The sequence below is a fragment of the Panthera leo genome, chromosome D4 (assembly GCF_018350215.1).
Source record: "Panthera leo isolate Ple1 chromosome D4, P.leo_Ple1_pat1.1, whole genome shotgun sequence".
NCBI classification, from domain to species: Eukaryota; Metazoa; Chordata; class Mammalia; order Carnivora; family Felidae; genus Panthera; species Panthera leo.
Window position 1 is genome coordinate 58,277,628 of NC_056691.1, and position 18,865 is coordinate 58,296,492.

An 18,865-nucleotide genomic window follows, 5' to 3' on the forward strand; every position below is an offset into this window, starting at 1 on the left:
CCAGCAGCTGGGGCCAAGGAGGGGGCCCTCAGTGCCCACAATACCCCACTCTGAGCTGGTGGCTCGGGGCCAAGGGATGGGCTGCTGCTAGGTCTGCTCACCATCTCTGACCAAAGGCAAGGAGAGCAGGCAAGAATTGGCATGAGGAGACTCAGCACTATCTCTGAGTTTCAAGTATGTCTGAGGTACAGGGGTGCGCGTGTGTATGTGCATGTACACACTCACATGCACACATATGGAGGGGAAGGGCTGATCCAGAGGCTTTGAGCTTTGCAGGGCATTTCAAAAAGACTCAGGACTTATTTATTTTTAGCTTTATAGCAATTAATTGGCTATTGATTGGTTGGAATGTTCAACTCTCCATTTCCTCAAATACAATAAAATAGTTTCATTAAAATGTATTCATGCTTGAAAATAGGGAGCCATTAAATGGTTTCCTTTCTGTTCCACTCCAAGGGAAATGCACCGTTTGTAAATCAAAAATCCATCATCCAAAATCACTTGTTCTTAATGGTGCTTTTAGAGAAGATGAGAGACATGGTCGTAAGCATGGTGCTTTGGGGGATAAGGGTGGCCTGGTGGCCATAGTTGCAGGACTGGGTGGGCCCGCAGTTGGGACGGGTGAGGCTCAGCTTGGCCCCCTCCAGCCAGGCCTCAGAGTCAGGGAAGGGGACACAGAACTCCCGGTCTCGCCCTTCCCCTGCTACTTCACACTTCCTTCCGCATGCCATGCTCAGAGCTGTCTAAAGCTGAAAGGTGGGATTCCTGCCCACAGGCCAAATACACTACCTGAGACTGACCCCATTTTAGAATTCATTAAGATTTCCTCAATAAATATATAAACAGCTGCATTTTCTCCTTATGCCGCTCAGGGGTCTAAGATGTGGGAAGAGGAATATCTAGACTTACTGCACGGTGGTTACATTTGCCCCTAACTCAGAGATGGGCTAAATGGGACCCCTGGGAACACGTGGACTCAAACTCTAGATTGGCAGGGACATGATCCTGACGTCTCCTTTGATCCTGGGGTGGGGGTGGTCCAGGAACGGGACCCCAGTGTTGAGAAATTACAGTGAATGCAAGAAAGTCTGGTGCCTGCCTGCTCCTGGCAGCAGCCCATGTCAGAGACACTGCAGACCCCTCCTCAGGAGAGCGGGCAGGCTAGGGACTTGCTTCCAGTCCTCCCCACAGCCCCTCGGGACCTGGCCGCCACTCTGGAGGTGCAGCCATGAGCTGACAGTGGGGAAGTGCAGATCAACACCATGGCTCCACCATGAATATGCAAGAGGGAATCCTGAGGTAAGGGGACATCAGGGGACAAGGGGCTGAAGGGGCTGCTGGGAGGTGGGGCAGACTGCAGGCTAGGAGTCATGGCCTGACTGTCCAATTTTCCAATAATGTGTTTTGTTACCTTTTAAGAAATGCACTTGCCTTGGACCTCTCTGAGGCCAAAAGAAGTAAAGGAATAAATTCTCCAGGAGCACCGATGTGCGTGCCTGGAAACCATCAGAGACAGGCTCCTAGATGGGTGACAAGGCCAAGGCTGCAGAGCCAGGTTCTTAGTGGGGCCACCGAGGAGCTGGTCTAGCTGAGTGCTATGGGATCCACCCACACCAGCCTGGGCCTGGCCTATCCAGGGACCCGGATTTTTCTCTACCCTCGGGGCAGCTGTGTCTCAGACATATCTTGTTTCTAGGTATTTGTCAGGAGCGCTTGGTTTGTTTTTAAGATTTGCTCCCCATAGCTTGGAGCTAAATTCTAGCTGAAATGTCATCCAGAAGGGGGTAGCTGGTGTCAGAGGCTGCAAAAGGCAGGGCAAATTGCTCTGGGATGTGACTTCTCATAAAGGGATTTCACCCCTCAGTGCCCTGTGGCCACATCTGGGGCTCTTCCCTGCACAGAGGAAACGCCCCAGCAGCACTGACCTCCTCTCAAAACCAACAATCCCTCCACCCCCCACCACCTCCAACTGTTCTACCGCACCCACCTTCAAAGCCCAAACGTCCTGCAAGAACCCAGGTAAGGAGGGAGGTGGAAAGGACTGGGGTGCCTGTTCCTGACAGCGACTGGCCAATCTGAACCGCATCTTCCATCTCTCTGGGCTCCCATCTCCCCCCAAATCTTCAATGAAGAGCAAGGAGGTGGAGAACAGGGGCGCCTGGGGGCTCACTTGGTTAAGTGTCCACCTTTGGCTCAGGTCATGATCTCACGGTTTGTGGGTTTGAGGCTCCGCATCGGGCTCTCTGCTGTCAGCACAGAGCCTGCTTCAGATCCTCTGTCCCCCTCTCTCTCTGCCCCTCCCTTGCTGTCTCTCTCTCTCTCTCTCTCAAAACAAATACACTTAAAAAAAAAAAGGAGGTGAAGAAGAAAGGGAGCACTGGACAAAAACTGGGGGCCACAGGGGCACCTGGGTGGTTTGGTCGATTAAGCGTCTGACTCTTGGTTTTGGCTCAGGTCATGATCTTGTGGTTCATGAGTTCGAGCCCCACACTGGGCTCTGTGCTGACAGTCACAAAGCTAGTTGCCAGTGAGTGGGTCAAATTTCGCCCATATTTTTTGGCCGGAAGAGCATTTTAAAAGCTTTCACATTTGAATGCCATTGAATGGGGTAAGCAACCGGGTTGTCTTAGGTCCCACCACCCCATGCTGCCTCATGCCCTGCCTGAGTGGCAAGATTACTCCACCTGCCTGACCTGGAAAGTAGCAGTTTGGGGCCCTTGAGATTGTGATCTGTGTTTCCCAGGCCTGTGAGTACCCTAATGGGCCTGCTAGGGGACTCCTGTATATTGTCACAGCCAGGCCTAGAGTCTGAACCACAGCGGGAAGGATAAAGAAAAGAGTGAGGGACATCTCATAACATCTCACGACAGACATCTCATGCCACTGGAAACTTAGACCCCAGAGGTCAGATCTGGTCCCATGTCCAGGCCCTGCCAGGGCTGATGGTACAGTCCTGGACAAGATCCAATCCCATCGGAGTCTCGGGACACAGCAGGGAAGGAGTCTGATGAAACCTCAGAAGCACTGATGTGAGTGAATCTGGGCAAAGACTTTGTAGGTCTTGGTGTTAATGGGAATCAAGTCAGACCAGCAAAACTACCAGCCTGCAGGCCCTTTGGTCAGGCCAGCCTCTGGGTCCCTGTTCTTTCTTTCCTCATTGTGGGTCTAGGGGGTTTCTAAGATATTGAAGGGTGTGTCTAAGTCATAGGCTCCCATGACTGGAGCGCAATTCTGTGGAGGGTGAACGGGGCCTGGAGATCTGAGAATTCACTTCAGCTCTGTCTTACCGTGGAAGCCCCAAATCTCAGTTTTCCCATTTGTAAAATGGGCATTGTGATCTTTGCCCCAGAGAATGGTCAAGGATGGCAAAGCACCATACAAATGTCAGTTATGAAAAGGCTAACCCTAACTAAGGCGCCTTGGGAAAGGGATGTTGGATTTGATATGTCATCAAATTTTCAAGGCTGGAGCTAGACTAATGGTATGAAACTTTTTCATAAAATTCACAAGGTCCTTTTCCAAAAGTCAGAGCTGGAACATAGGGCTGAAGGTCCCTAGGCCTCCAGCCACGATGCTGGTGAAAGCCCCGACCTTGTGTTTTTCATTCAGAATTCTCTGGCATTTACTCAACGGCTTGTGTCCTTCGGAACCGTTCTCTCTGAGCTCCCGGGCAGCTCAACCAGCATGGGAACTCTGAGCTGGGGAGAGCAGGTACATGTGTGAGAACATGCGTGTGCGTCCATGTGCTCTTGTGCTTCTGCCTGGCAGCCCAGGAATCAAGTGCTTGTCTAATAAATACCAATGCGATCTGAAGACCAGCAGAGCTTCAGAGAGGAAAGGCATGGAGGGAGCTCATCACAGGACAAGGAGAAAGAACAGTATGGGGCCAGATGGGCTTTAGTGTGCGCTTCAGGCTGTTGGTTCAGGGAAGGCTGACCTCCCAACAGCCTGAGACCACAAGGAGCGACAAGGATCCAAAGATGAGGATGCAAGAGGTCAAAGGCCTGACCCCATCACTTCCTGAAGAAGGGAGGGAGGAAGGGAAGGAGGAAAGGAGAGGCCAGCTAACATACCTTCTCCTACCTTGTCTGGCAGGTAGAGGCTGGAGCTCGTTCATCCTGTTTTCAGAGGTGGGCTCTGCCCCAGCTGCCTCCCTTCTTTGCCCAGAAGGTTCCAAGGTGGTGGGTGTGCCTGCAGTGAGCTCACTGGCTCCACTTCTGCCCTGGGTGCCTGGGCTCCCTCAGCAGTGCTAACAGCCCAGGACACTCCATCTGTGGCAGTGGACCCAGAGCAACCTCCCACTGCCCTCACTCTCAACTGCCCTCCCCAAGGATGGGAGGATCACCTTGTTCCTGGGGTCAGGGGGCTGAATGCCAGCTCCACCTCTGCCAGTCACTGCTTGGGGACTCCACCTTGTTGAGCCTCAGTTTCCTCTTCTGTCCTACCGCCTCGTAGGATGTTGGAGAGAAAACACTTGGTGGTGGCCAGAGGAGGTCTGTTCTATCTCCCTGCATGGTCCTGGGCTTCCCCAAATGGGGCCTCAGTTTCCCCTGAGGGAAGTTGGACTAGGTCTTCCCCAAGGCTGATTCCCACGCCTCTGGGTGTTCTTATTTCCTATTTGGTCCAAATATTAGCAGGACTCGGGTGCCCACCCTGTATGGTTGCTCAGAAGTGGAAGACATGCCCCAGATGACTCTGTTACAGCCCCAGCATCCTGGGAAAGAGGAAGGCAAGGAGAGAGCTGTAGGATGACCCTGCAGGTGACCCTGCTATACCAAGGCAGCTGAGGCTCAGAGAGGTGAACGTCTGAGGTCCCACAGCAAGGAAAAGGTACGGCCAGGACAAGACCTCTCAGGCCCAATAACGTCAAGTTCAGGCTCTCTCCACCCCAGCTCTTTGCCAATTTGGTGACGTGCCAACATTGGGGACACTGTCACATGAGATGGCAACATCCATTGTTCTCACTGTAATTCAGCCCAGATTCGGGTAGTGCCTCACCTTGCTGTTCTGAGTTGGCAAAAGAAACTATTCAAGGAATTGAGGCCCTGGGAGAAGAGATGGTGGCCCCTGGTACCCCTATTTCAAAACCACTCCCAGTTCAGACACCAGTTCCTCACTGCCTGTCCTAATCTTCCCAGAAGGCCTTCCTCTGTCCCCTGCATCCTCCCAGGTGGGTTTTTCTGATCTCACCAGCCCACAGCGAGTTCTCCAAGCTCCCCTCTCCAGGCTCCTGGGGCCACTGGCCATGGCTCTGACCATCACAACCCCTTGCATCAATAGGTACATACCCACTGTGCAAGGTTAGGCATCTGCTCCCACCCCAGCACCTCTATTCCCAGCTGCATACTAGGCTCCACGAGGGTGGGGAGGGGTTGATCAGGAAGTTCTGGCTGACTTCTGTAGGTGTTTGTGGTCCTCAGTGCAGGAAAGTCCTTTTTGTTAATCATTGTCTACATGGCAGGGACAGGCTTGCCCAGAATCCACTCTCTGGCATCCTGGAGGGTGGGAGAAATGTCCACGGTGGGTGTCCGGTGTGATATGAACCTGGGAATTCCTCAGAAAACACATCCCAGTTCAGTTCAGTGGTTCCAGGGCCTTGGGGTTCCCGCCTAGGACTATGGTCTCCTGGGTCCTGTCCAGCCCTAGCATTCAAAGTCCGCAATGCAGTCAGCACCTTGGACAGCATCTTACTTTAGAGTAGTAGCTGAAGACTCTCCCAGACAGTTCTCTTTGAGTCCTTTGATATGGAAAAGAGCTGCTCACACTGCATTGGGCCCAGGGAAATGAAGTCAGGAAGCCAGGGCATCTCTCCAGAGTGTGTTTCTCCTGAGGAGGTTCTCAGGGGGGAAGCTTGAAGCATAACTAGCCCGATGAGACTCCTAGTCCAGACGTTAAAGAAGTAGCAATGAGCAGGAGGCTGGGCCCTGAGGTGGGCATCCTTAGTCTCAAGGACAACTCCAAGCCCACCCTTGGGGGGCAGCCAGAACAGAGGGGATACTCTGCACACAGGTCTAAGATTTCCTGTGACACATCGGGAGTACTGGATGCAAAATGGGTGGGCTGTCTGCTCAGCTGGACCCTCAGGCCCACAAAAAAGCAAGAAGGTATTTACATGGGTGCTGTTGAAGCGACAAAAGCAAGCTCTCCTTCCCAGGCCTGGGGCAGGAAGACAGGTGGATGGTCAGACAGCTGGGGACTGGCAGGCGAGGCTGGGGCTACAGTTGTCTGAAGAATAGTCCGTTGGTTTGCAGAGACCCAGCTGCTGTTGGGAGAAGCTCACTGATTGACTCTTAGAAATGGACGCATGTCTACAAGTCCAACAGCCTTACCATGGAACCCCAGAGTCCCTGGCAGGAAAAGGTTGGGAGGGAGTTTCAGGTGAGTGGGGGTTGCTGGGGGATGGTCTCGTTGGGCCCCTCTGGCCGTCTTCAGAGGGGCTGAGAGGCTATCGCCCTCAGTGATATGTGTTATAAGTGCTTGGCGCCTGCCTGGCTCCGAGGGTCAGTGACGGTCATAGGCAGTGGCGGCTGCAGGTGGGGCAGCCCCTCGGGCAGCGGCGCTGTAATAGTATGGGGAGCCTGCGAGAGACAGAAGAGAGCACAGAGTTCGAGGGTGACCTCGTGCCCCATACCTGGGGTCCCCTTTCCACCAGTGTCCCCCACCCCTGCCCCTTCCTCCCTCCCAGCCAGTCCAGGCCAGTCTGTCCCAGTCTGTTCCCCAAATTGCAAACCTGATCAGGGTTGCTTCCTGCTCACAAGATTTCAAGGCCTCCTCACCGCCTAGAGCTGGAGTGGGCAGACTGGGGCCCTCAGGTCAAATCCTCCCTGCCGCCTATTTCAGTAAACAATGTTTTACTGGAACTCAGCCTTGCCCATTTGTTCCCTGTGTTGTCTGTGGATACTCTCACGCAACTACAGAAGAGCTGAATATTGCAACTGAGACCACACAGGCTGCAAAGCCTTAAACTATTTATCATCCAGCCCTTGACAGAACGAGTTTGCCAACTTTTGACCTAGAGGATGGAAAGTCATCACTTCTCAGTTTGCCCTGTGGATACGTCGGGACCTAGCTCCGCCGACCTCTCTGGATTTACCTCCTACAACCACTGCTTCCCACTCCACACCGCTCACACATCACACTCCGGTGAAATCAGACTCTGCAGGCATCTCACACAGACCCTAATGCTAATAGTAACTACCACTGGATGAGCATCTCTTCTGCCCCACACCGCAGTGTCCTTCACATGTGTTGTCTCACTTCAACCTAGAGGGCAGGTGAGTCAGCCCATTTTATCATACTCTCTGATGCCTTTTCCCATCCTCTGCTTCCTGAAGCCCCTTGCCCCGAGCTCACACTCTGCCGCAGCCTGGACCATGTGCTCTTATCACCTCTTCAGTTGCTTCTTTCTCTGCCCGTGGATAGAGAGCCCCACAAAGGCAGAGGCTGGACGCTGCTCTTCTTGGCGTCTTTCTTTAGTCCCCAGTGTGTAACCTGGCACGTGGCATGTGCTCACAGCCAGGTTTGTTGAGTCAGTGAACAACAGCACTGAGTAAACGAACGACAGTGAAGACCCCTGCCCGGTCATTCATTTATTTTCTGGCTCTACTGCAGCAAGGGGCAATGCTGCACAAATATCACACACAGACCAATGTTCAGAGTCAGGAGGGGGATTTGAGCTCCAAGAGAAGAGCTCTGGGGGATTCAAGATTATTCTGGCAGGGTCAGGCTTCCTGGAGGATGTGGGTTGGACTGGGTTTGGAGGACAGGAAGATATGGACATGGGAAGACTGAGGTATGTGAGTACGTGGGAGAAGGGCCAGGTGCTGCCCGTGACCTCCAGACAGAGCCAGTGTGAGGGCCAAGCTGGATTCCTCCCACTGTCTCTAGGCTTCATTCTGTGACTACATGCTTTGGATGAGGCTTCCAGGAGGCTTATTCTGTGCCCTGACTCCTCCCCAGGGATGAAAGAATCTGAGGGGAGTCCAGCAGATTCTCAGAACCACAAAGGCTAGGCTGTTGCCTCCTTCTACAGATGAGGAAACTAAGCTCAACAAACCAAAACCATGTGTCCAAAGTCACAGGGCCTCTCAGTGCCACAGCCTGGCCTGGATTCAGGACACTTTCTACCACAGTGCAATTCATGGCCTACACGATGCTGGAGGCTGTGTTTATCCAAGTGGACAGCAGTAGGGGTCCTCGTTGCCATCATAGATCAATACATCTCTTGGGGTGGGAATAGTGAGCTTCTTAATTCCCCAGGGGAACCGGCCCATATTTATTCTGAAATCTCAGCCAAATCCAAACCAATCCTGGCAATTCTCCCGGATACCATAACTGAGCACCAAGGCCTGGAGGTGGCTAGTCAGGCTCTATCACTCTTGGCTGAGTGACCTTGAACAAGTGGCTTCCCTCCCTTGAGCCTCATTTTTGTCATCTGTAAAAGGGGGTCACAATGGAGCTATATGAGGGCACCATGAGAAAAGGATGTGAGAGTGCCTTGGAAATAGGCACTTTTCTAAGCCCTTTATAGCCATTAACTCTTTCCATTTCCAAAACCATTCCATCAGGGAGGAACTAGTATTGTCCCCGTGTAGTAGATGAGGGAACTGAGGCGCAGAGAGAATAAGCAGCTTCCCCAAGGTCACACAGCTAATCTGTAATCAAGAGGGCAAGCTGGGGCGGGGAGGCACTCTAGCATGTGCCACAGTGGCCCTCCAAACCCAGTCCTAACTAGCAGATACACTACTTCCTCCCTTTGCCTCCCTGGGAGGCAATATGGCTCAGGCAGCAATGACAACAGAGGAGGAGCAGGCAGTGCCTTGCTATGCTGTTCCAGAGGCAAAGACGCCAATCCCAGCCTACGTATTCCCAGAGATGCGTTTTCTGATGCCTCCTCTGTGACCTTCCTAGTTGGAGCCCTGACTCAGAGACACCTGTCAGCCGGCCTCCTCTGCTCTCTCTTCTGGGATGGGGACAGCATTAAGACAGTCACCCACAGAGCATCTGCAGTGCTAGCCCTGCCTGCTGCCTGAGCCCAAGCGAGAGGAACGTGTGTGTGTGCCTATGGTGGGGGCATCCCTGCACGCCTGGGCATGGCACGGGAGCAGGAAAACCACAGGAGCTGTCCTCGCAAATGGGCCTCGAGGGACAGGAAATGGAAGTAAGGCTTCTTGGACGATCCTGGCTCAGCCCTCTGAGCTCCCCACTGGCCACCTCTCACCCTCGGCTCTGACTCACTCCCTTCTCGAAGCCTAATCTCTTGGCCAGCCTGTCCTGCAAAATCAAAACTGCTTGCATTTACCATAAGAAATAAAAACAGCACCTTACAAAGCACTCTGTCTTTCTGGTGCCCATTAGACCTCCTTCTAGAATAAACTTGTCCTTTTCTTCTGTCATTTTTCCTCTCTAATTCTCATTATCATCAATTTACTTCTTGGCACAATCATTTCAGGCTCCTGCTCACTCTCTCATCCCCTTAGAGTGGCCACAGGCACACCCCATTCTAATCCTAATTGACCATCGCTTTCTTCCCCACGGCCTGCCTCTGTGCCTTCCCAGCCTGATCACCGTGCCCTGGCTGGGCCTTGTGTGGACAACCTACAGGCAGTTCCTGCAGAGGAGGCTCAGTGGGGAGGGAAGTTCACCTGAGCAGTCAGTGTGCAGCTTCATTAGGCAGCACTGTCCCTCCACTTTGGTGGTGTTTCTGTGAAGGGGGCTTCAACCAGGCTGGCCAAGGTTGGACAGTGTGGGCAAGGGTGTGAGTGCGCATGCGTGTGCGTGTGCGTGTGTGTGTGTAGGGTCTCACCTGTTTCCACAGCTCCCATGGATCTAGCAGGAGCACCATGGAACCGAGGAACAAGTTTCCACACCCCTGGTGCCCTCCCCAGAAATAGTCTAGCTCCCTGCTGCAGTGGGATTCTTTCAGCTTAAAGCCCTGAAGACGCTCTGGGTAAAGGGAAATATGGGAGATGTGAGTGGGCCTGGAGCTTATTTGCAAGACTATGGTAGAGGGAACCTGGCATCTCACCCATCTTCAGGAAAGTGGGATCCCTGCTCATTCAGGGCTGTGGGCCTCAAGAGAGCATCATATCAGCTCCTTGCTTGCATGAAGCTGCCACTGGCAATCACCCTCACTTTACCCCTGAGGCAGCTGAGGCCCAGACTGGTTGATGACCTGACCGTGATTCCCCAGGTCATAGAGCTGGATGGTGCAGGGGCCACCTCTCACGTCTGTAACTGCCCAACATTGTTTAAGCTTTTCCTGTATCTGCAGGGTCTCCTGTGGTATGAGGCCCGCCTCTTCGAGCTAGAAGTCAGAACTCGTTCTCCCAGTCGTGTGCTGCTAGGGCACAGGTATATCACCTAGGTTCTGCCATTTAGACTCCCTGGCAAATGGTTTTGACTGGAAAGGGAGCAGCCTGAGGAGGTGAGTGGGCTGAGGGACTCGATCTGCTCGGATCGCCCAGCAGCCTGGCTAGTGCAGCAGCATAGAGCACAGGGCCAACCGGCAGCAGCAGGAGGCTAGAGCGGCCCTGGGAGTGTGGCTGCGTGTTGTTCCTGGCTGTGTGTCCCGACCCGTGTCTCTTTGGTCCTCCTGGAGGTCCTGGAAGCCCACGATATCCCTCAACAAATTGGTTTTCTGCTTAAACTAGCCAGAGTGGATTCTGTTGTTTGCAACTGAAATTCTGACAGGTGAATACAATAACATGGCTTTCAAAAATTGACCAGAGCTATTCTCATCACATACATAGTCTGTATTTAGGACCCGCAAAGCTTCCTATGGAGGGATGAGGCTGAAGTACCGTTGGGACGTAACTGGTCAGGGGATGAGAGCGCCACATCACACGCTGGTTACGAAAATAGGCTCTGGGCTCCGCGTAACCTGAGTCTGAGACCTCATTCTGCAACCTGCATGCTGTGTGACCTCAGGTAAGCTAATTAACCTTTCTGAGTCTCACTGTCTTCATATGTATGTGATGAGATAGTAGTATGTGCTCCCTTGGGCTGCTGAAATGATAAAATAATGTAACCCACACGAAGAGTTTTTGCCTGGTGTCCACACAATTAGCAGGTACTCATTTAGATGGACAGGATTTTGTTTCTTCTTCCTTCTCTCCATACTGGTTCTGGTCCCTCTCAAGGCACTAAGCACCTCCCAGCACAGACACACTTGCCTGAGGCTCCCTCACCTCCAGCCTGGGAGCGACCTGACACAGAGTCTACATCCTTTCCATACCAGAAACACAGCCCGTGCCTGATAACTGGGGATGTGAACTGGATTTTACTTGAGCTTGAGCAGCTAAGGCCTCAGATGCGGTCTAGTCCCACCCTCCCCTTGCCATCCTCTTGGGCTCCAGACCCATCCCTCTGCCCCTACCCCTGCTAGAATTCTGGTTCAGGGAGACCATGGTTAGCCCTTGCCTCCTGAGACTGACAGCTGGGCCTGAGGCTGAGACCCAGGTCTCTCAGGGGGTTTGTTTAAGGAAAAGCATTAGGTAAGTGGAGACATGGCTCCATACTTAGAATTAATTTTTACCAAAACCAAAAAAGAAGTCTGAGACATAGTCCACAGATGAGCCCCTCTGGGAGGCCATAAAAAAGACCCTGGTCTTCTATGAGTGACATCGCCAGACATAGGGACCTGGAGTACTAACCGGCATTGTTCTTTATTGTACCCACAAGTTTTGCATAATATGCCAAAATGCTTTGGGCAGCCTGAGGCCCAAGTACATGAAAGGGTGGTCTATGTGTCTATGTCACGTGTCTGTCCTAATCACCTAATCACGATCGTGACTTCAAGGCCTCCTTCAAAGACCCATGACCTGGCAATTTGAGTCTGAAGGTACCAGGTTCTTGCTTTCTTGATGAAGTCTGTTTTCCAGTCCTAAAATAAGTTAGGATCCAGGAATTAATAGGTTCTGATTTAAGCAGGCCTTAGTAAGCTGGACGGACAGACCTGGATGGTCTCTGAGGCTCTTCCTGACCTGTGTAGAAATTCCTCAGCTGACTGCTGGGGCAGGATCAGTGTTGTCACTTGCAGGCTCATTGGCTAGCGCTGCCCCCACGTGGTGAGTGACATCTGTCAGCCCTGGGCCCTGGTTTCATGCTCCAGAAACTTGAGCTCCCATTATCACTCACCAGCTGGTTTCATGTAAGTTAATTTCAACAAAACAAAAGGCTCTCCTTGGCTTTTTGAGGGCTGAGTTAGCCCTGCTTGATCTTTGGAGTGGCCCAGATATCCTTGATGATGTACACAGATCAGGCTGGCCCCAGCAATGGATAATCTGGGCTCCAACTGAGCTCAGAATGGCATGACTTGGAAGGCCTTCAGCCACAGGGCAATCAGTTTCCAAATGGAGCTGGCTCTGCTGATGTCCATGGCAGACATCACTAATCAATCACTAAGCCTCAGAGTCCTTATCAAGATGGGTAGCCACTACCAATCAATCCAAGTCGGCCTCCTCACTGCCTCTTAGAAATTTCTCACTGGAATATTCAATGATTCTTAAGAAATATGTTACTCTTGGGCAGGCAATTTTTCTACATTCCTCTCATTTCTTCAATGCCCTTTTTTTTCTGTTTCCCTTCTCTGCCATTTTCCCTTATCCACCAAAACCTCTGGGGGAGGGATAAGGGTACATGGTGGGCTGCAGTGTGTTTACTGTCTGAAGCTCCCATCACAACCCCCAGACTACCCATCCCCAATCAGTGACCAAAACTCAGGCTGTCAAGGACCCTGGCCCAAAGAGGAGTCCTAATGGGGCAGCTGATGACCCAGAGGCCCCATAGGGCCTCTACCAGTACTCACCGAGCAGCCCCGGGTTGGGGAACCTCCAGGAGTCGTTGTATGAGGGATACTGAGGGTGGCTGTAGGGGCTCCCGGAAAACTCACTCCCTGTATGTGGTGGGTGGGGAGAGAAACAGGAACCAAATGTCAAATCAGGTTTGGAAAATGCCAATGGCATGTGCCTCTTACGTTAACGGCAGGTATTTTTTGTAACCAATAAAGGCAAGTCTGGTCCACATCCTGACTCAGTGGACAACTATCATTGGTATTGTATTTCCCCCTATAACATTTTTCTCAGCAGTGGGAGTACATACTGGCCTCTAAAATGTGTACTGTGAAACTACTATGAGCCAGGTGTTCCCTGGGGTTATTGGACCATTTTACAGGTGAAAGGGTCTCTCACAAAATGACTTTGACCCAAGTTCAAAGCTCCAGGCTGCCTGGTTCTCAGCCCTGACTGAGGCACTCCAGTGCCCCAGTGTGGATTCGATTTCACTTCCCATGTGTTTCCCGAGTGGCTCTGAACTGAGAAGCCAAAGGCAACCTCAACTGTAGTCTGGCCCTCTGTGTGGTAAACCTAGAGGTGGCTGCTCTGTGGGCCTTGGTCTAATGGGGAGGATGAGACACAAACTCAGACCCAAAGCCAGGAGAAGGCAGATGGCACTTGACTGAGATGAAGGGACAAGCCAGAGGGCTGGGGAGCACAGAAGGGGGAGTGGGTGGGGGCCTTGCAGGCACTGGAAAGGTGTGCTCAGGCAGGAACTACAAGCTGGGGGGGGGGGCAGGGGGGCGGGCAGCGCTGGGGAAAAGGGCATAGCAGGCCTGGAGGATGGCTCCCTCTTACCCAGCTGCTCATGGGGCAGTGGTTCTTGCATCCAGCCCTTCCCTGTGCTCTTTCTTCAGCCCCACAAGAGCCTGTTTACCACCAGCCAGTCATAGGAAAGGAGTTCAAAATCCCTGCCCTCAAACCTTGCTGTCCTGGCTCTGTAGCAGGAGGGCCCTGCACGTCTTGTCCCTGTGGCTGGGACTCCAGAGGGCCTGGTTTGGGCCTGATGCATAGCAGAGACCTCAATGCCTGGCCCAGGCTGTTGGTAGCTGGCCGTTGACTGGCTTTTTAAGCCACTGGTTACAGAGTTGTGCACCCCTCCCTGGCAGTGGTGATGGGAGTTATACAGCCCCGTGAGACCACCCTGGGCCCAAACATGCTTCCATGGAGTCTTCTCAAGGATGCCAAAGGGCAGGGGCCTCCAGAAGGACCAACCAGAAGTCAGGACCTGGAGCACTGCTCTTTCCCCAGCAGCCAGGCCCAGATGTAGGGTCCCTGGGGGCTCCCCCAGGTTGGGCAGGAACAATAAAGGAGGCCTGCGGGGCCAGCCGCTCCCACCCCTTGGGCCCAGCTAGCCTCCTCCCCATTTCTACAGGCAACCACAGGCAGAGCATGCGACAGACACACACACACACACACACACACACACACACACGCATGTGCTCCTCCTCAGGCCTCTCTGGGGGCCACTCCCAGCCTGACAGGCTGAGCCTTCCAATTCTCTGTTTTTTATGCCTCAGTGGTCAGCGTGTCAGGTTCCGGCGTAGGGAGGGAGAGCATGGTGACAGTGCTGGGCCGCAGCAGCCCAGCCTCCGCATATCCATCAGTGCCTCCTCCTCCTCCTAGGGGGCAGGGTGGGGGATCAGAGAGACCGAGCAGCCTGGAGAAGGGGGACAGCCACCCTCCCCTCAGGGCTCCGGGCTGCCCCATCAGAGGCACTTCCTGACAGCGTTGCGCCTGGGCCCAGGGCATCTGCTGGCAAAGGCTGTCTCTGCTTCTCCATCCAGCAGCATCATGCCTGCCGGCCAGCTCAGCTCCAAGGCCACCTCTTCCGGGAAGCCTCCTGGATCTCCAGCCCCCGGGAGTGCAGGTCTTGGGTCCATTCGGCCGGAGTTTACTGTGTCTGTGTTATCTGCCCTGCACCCCCCACCACCTCCACCCTGTCCCCAAATTGGCTCTCTGATACCTCTTTCTCTGGGAAGCTGCCTCTTCAGATGCACTCAGTTTCCCACAGCACTTACATGGGAGTTTCCTGTGATGCAGAAGTGTCTGCCCTGCAGGTCTGGGTGTGGTTCCTCTCTACACCTGTGTGCTGCCTCCCCCCGTACCCTGCCCCCTGCGTGACGCCCCAGCCACCGAAAACAGTCCGTGTTCCATGAATCACTGCTAACTCACCTGCCTCTACCTGTAACACAACAGTCTTGCACATATGTCTGCATGACTCTCTCCCTCACTGCCTTCTAGGCTTTTTCAATTTTATCTCCAGACCACTGAATTTATTTTTTTTTTAATTTTTTTTTAATGTTTGTTTATTTTTGAGAGAGAGAGAGAGAGAGAGACAGAGCACGAGCAGGGGAGGAGCAGAGAGAGAGGGAGACACAGAATCTGAAACAGGCTCCAGGCTCTGAGCTGTCAGCACAGAGCCCAACGTGGGGCTCGAACTCACAAACAGTGAGATCATGACCTGAGCCGAAGCCGGACGCTCAACCGACTGAGCCACCCAGGCACGCCCAGACCCCCGAATTTAAAATGGTAACTCCTCCTGCCTGATCCCTCTTTCCTGCTTTATTTTTTTTTCCCCCATAGAACTGATCACAATCCAACATATCTTGTTTTTTGTGCTTATCTTTTTAATTCTGCCTCCTCCAGTATGAGGTAAGCTCCATGGGGGCAGGAGTTTTGTCTGTCAAATTCATGTCTCCATCCCAATGTCTAGTACAGGGCCTGGCATCTAGCAGGCATTGAAAACTATTTGTTTGGGTTTTTTTTAATTTTTTTTTTTAATTTTTTTTTTTTTTTGAGACAGAAAGAGAGCATGAATGGGGGAGGGTCAGAGAGAGGGAGACACAGAATCTGAAACAGGCTCCAGGCTCTGGGCTGTCAGCACAGAGCCCGACGCGGGGCTTGAACTCACAGACCGCGAGATCATGACCTGAGCCGAAGTCAGCCGCTTAACCGACTGAGCCACCCAGGCGCCCCAATGTTTATTTATTTTTGAGAGAAAGAGAGAGAGTGCAAGCAGGGGAGGGGCAGAAAGAGAGGGAGACACAGAATCCGAAGCAGGCTCCAGACTCTGAGCTGTCAGCACGGAGGCCGATGCCAGGCTTGAACCCATGAACTGTGAGATCATGACCTGAGCTGAAGTCGGACACTCAACCGACTGAGCCACCCAGGCGTCCCTAAAATTTTTTTTAATGTTTATTTATATTATTTCTGAGAGAGAGATAGACAGAACATGAGTGGGGGAGGGACAGACAGAGAGGGAGACACAGAATCCGAAGCAGGCTCCAGGCTCTGAGCGGTCAGCACAGAGCCCAACGCGAACCCACAAACCGTGAGATCATGACCTAAGCTGAAGTCAGACACTTAACCGACTGAGCCACCCAGATGCCCCTGAAAACTGTTGAATGGCTGAATAGGTACTCCCCGGTCAACTAGGGACACAGATGGTGGCTCCCATCTGTTATTAGTACTGACGGCCAGGATTCAGGCCAGTTTATCTGATCCACTGTCAGGTTCCACTCACCACACTATCCTGCTCCTCAGCAGAAGATGTGAACCCCGAGGGACGCCCTGCCGGTCTGTTGAGTAGGGGCACGGTGGGCGTCCTCGGCAAGCCCTGCTCTGTGAGATGCCCTGGGAAAGTAAGCATTCTGGGGGAGGGGTCATGAGGCTGACCTGTGGGCGTGGTCAGCCTCCCCCACTCATGCTCTGTCTCTGGGATGCTCCGAGGTGCCACTCAGAAAGCTAGTGTAGGGAGCCCTCAGCCCATGAGATGTGGGGAGGCCGGGTCCTCAACCACCCAGGAAGCTGCCCATCTATAAACCTGGCCTCGCCTGGCCCCAAAGACGGCTGGGAAGCAGCACACTGCCTAGGTTCAAGCCCGCGTGCTACCACTGAACCCTCAAGTCAGTTTGGCACAGAGGCTGGGAGCAAGGGCTCTAGAGCCAAACTGCCTGGGTTTAAATCCCGAGTCGGCCTCTTCTGAACTCTGTGATCTTCGGCAGAGTTAAGATCATTCAGCCTCTTCATGCCTCAGTGTCCTCCCCAGTGAAGTAGGGGCAACTAACAGATGCCCCTGATCTGGTCATTGTAAAGACTGAATGAGTGCTACACAGAGAGTGCCTGGTGCACAGTAAATGCTCAGCAATGATGACCATGACCTGAGACCGGCCGCCAGAGCCTCCCTGGCATCCAGAATCTCATTTAACCCTCCTGACCATCCTGTGAAGCTCACAGGTGGGTGCAAATGTCTGCATTTTACATGTGAGGAGACGGAGCCTCAGGAAGGCAGGGGTGGGGGGCGGGCTCCCAAACGGGCATCCTGCCTTCCAGCCCAGGACCCTCTGCCTACGTGACCTGCCCTCCCATTTTGGCCTCTGTCTCTCTTGTTTTCGAGGCCCTTGTCAGCTGAGTTTCATTTTCACTTCTCAGGAGCCATGGTGCAGAGAAGGAGGCCTTGTCCGTAGGGCTCACTGAGTCCCACCTGCTGCTGGCTTCTCCGGGTCTGGAGGCTCCAACCTCCTGCTTCATCTCCCTGCTTAAATTCACCACCGACACGACACCCCGGGAGCATTCACCTTCTTTCCTTTCAAACTTCACAACAGCAGCTTAGAAGAGGGAATCTTGCCCAACCAGGAGAAGGTCTGGGGAAAGCACGGGGGGGTACTTTCTGGCATGCAGTGGGGAGCATGTGAGCCAGGATAGATAGGATGTTGATATGCAGAGGGGAGGCAGGGCATCCCAGGCACAAGCAGAGGTCTGGGGTGGGTCTGGTCAGAGTGTGAACCTCTGCATGGCCAGGTCATTGTGAGGCCCTGGCGGAGGCAAGTCGCAGAGCAGAGCTGGTGGGGCAACAACGCTGTGCTTTTCTCCCATTAGAGCCGGTACCCGGGGAAGACCAGGCAGTGCCAGAATCTGGAGGACAGCGGGAGAAGGGGAGCCTGCGGTCAGGGAGACCAGCCAGGTGACCGCAGCCACAGTCCAAGCAAGCGGGAACAACCACATGGCTACAATAACCATAGGTACAAAATGATGCTCCTTGGGGCAGAAAACCGAAGTCCCCAGTTCTGGCTCATCCTTAGGACCCTCAGCTACCCTCCGGCTAGCTGGCCAGAGACACAGATCACACAATAAGCACCTGCTCAGATGGTAGCTACCCTTGCAGTGAGCGTAGCTGTCACGTATAAACACGTTGAATCACTATGTTGTGCACCTGAAACAAATGTAACGTTGTGTGTCAGCTACACTTAAACACAAAACTGAATTGAAAAAAATAATAAAAACCTTCTCTTATGACTGCACAGCACAAAGGACAGCATGGGCCCCTTGTCTCATTCCACTAACTTACCCATGCTTTTGGCACCTCTCAAAAATACCACCCCCTTCAACTGGGAAACCTTTATTTTTTATGCATTAATAGAAAAGTCCCTATGAGGTGGAATGGGTGCCAGCTCATCTCATGTCCAGGTGGCCGTCACTCAGGGGCCAGTGACACCTCCATCCGGAAGACACGCGGCACATGGGCCCTCCTCAGAGACAGCTCCTGGCCTGTCTGGAGGTGGTCACAGATAAGCCCCCAGGAACTCTCACCAACCAAACACATCATCATCTTCTCCATCCCGGACCTCCTGGGAGGGAGCAGTCCCAAGGGGAAACCAGGATGGAGTGAGAGCAGAGTTGGAGTCAGCACTGCAGGTTGGGCCCCTGACGCTTTGTGGGAGCAGAAAGTAGGCAGGGGTGAGGAAAGGTGGGCCCACAGGTGGGTGTGGACATTCCTGTGGGAGGGCCGGGCTCTGCACTCAGCCCTTCCCTTACTGGCTGCGTGGCCTTGAGTAAGTGATCGAACCTCTCTGGACAGTCTCCTCATCTTGAATATGGGCCTAAGAAAAGCACCTGTATCATAGGAATGGTGAGAGGGAAACAAGATAATGTTACTGGGAGAACAGAACTTTCCTCTACCCATACCTGGGAGACTGAGGAGGCTGGGGAGAGAGGGAGGAGGAAGAGTCTCTTCTAAAAACCGAGAAGGC

At 53.2% G+C, this 18,865-nt stretch overlaps 1 protein-coding gene across 2 annotated transcripts in view; it reads right to left on the reverse strand.

Moving 5' to 3' along the window:
• Nucleotides 1-5,331: 5,331 nt before the first annotated feature.
• The window catches only part of PAX5 (paired box 5), a 187,754-nt gene continuing 174,220 nt past the window's right edge, over nt 5,332-18,865 (reverse strand). For both annotated transcript variants that reach the window (XM_042913784.1, XM_042913782.1), the window contains 2 exons: nt 12,809-12,895; nt 5,332-6,578 (listed from right to left, as the gene is read on the reverse strand). In XM_042913784.1, the coding sequence (XP_042769718.1) occupies nt 6,502-6,578; nt 12,809-12,895 (164 nt within the window). In that variant the 3' untranslated portion in view covers nt 5,332-6,501. The remainder of the gene's footprint in view (nt 6,579-12,808; nt 12,896-18,865) is intronic.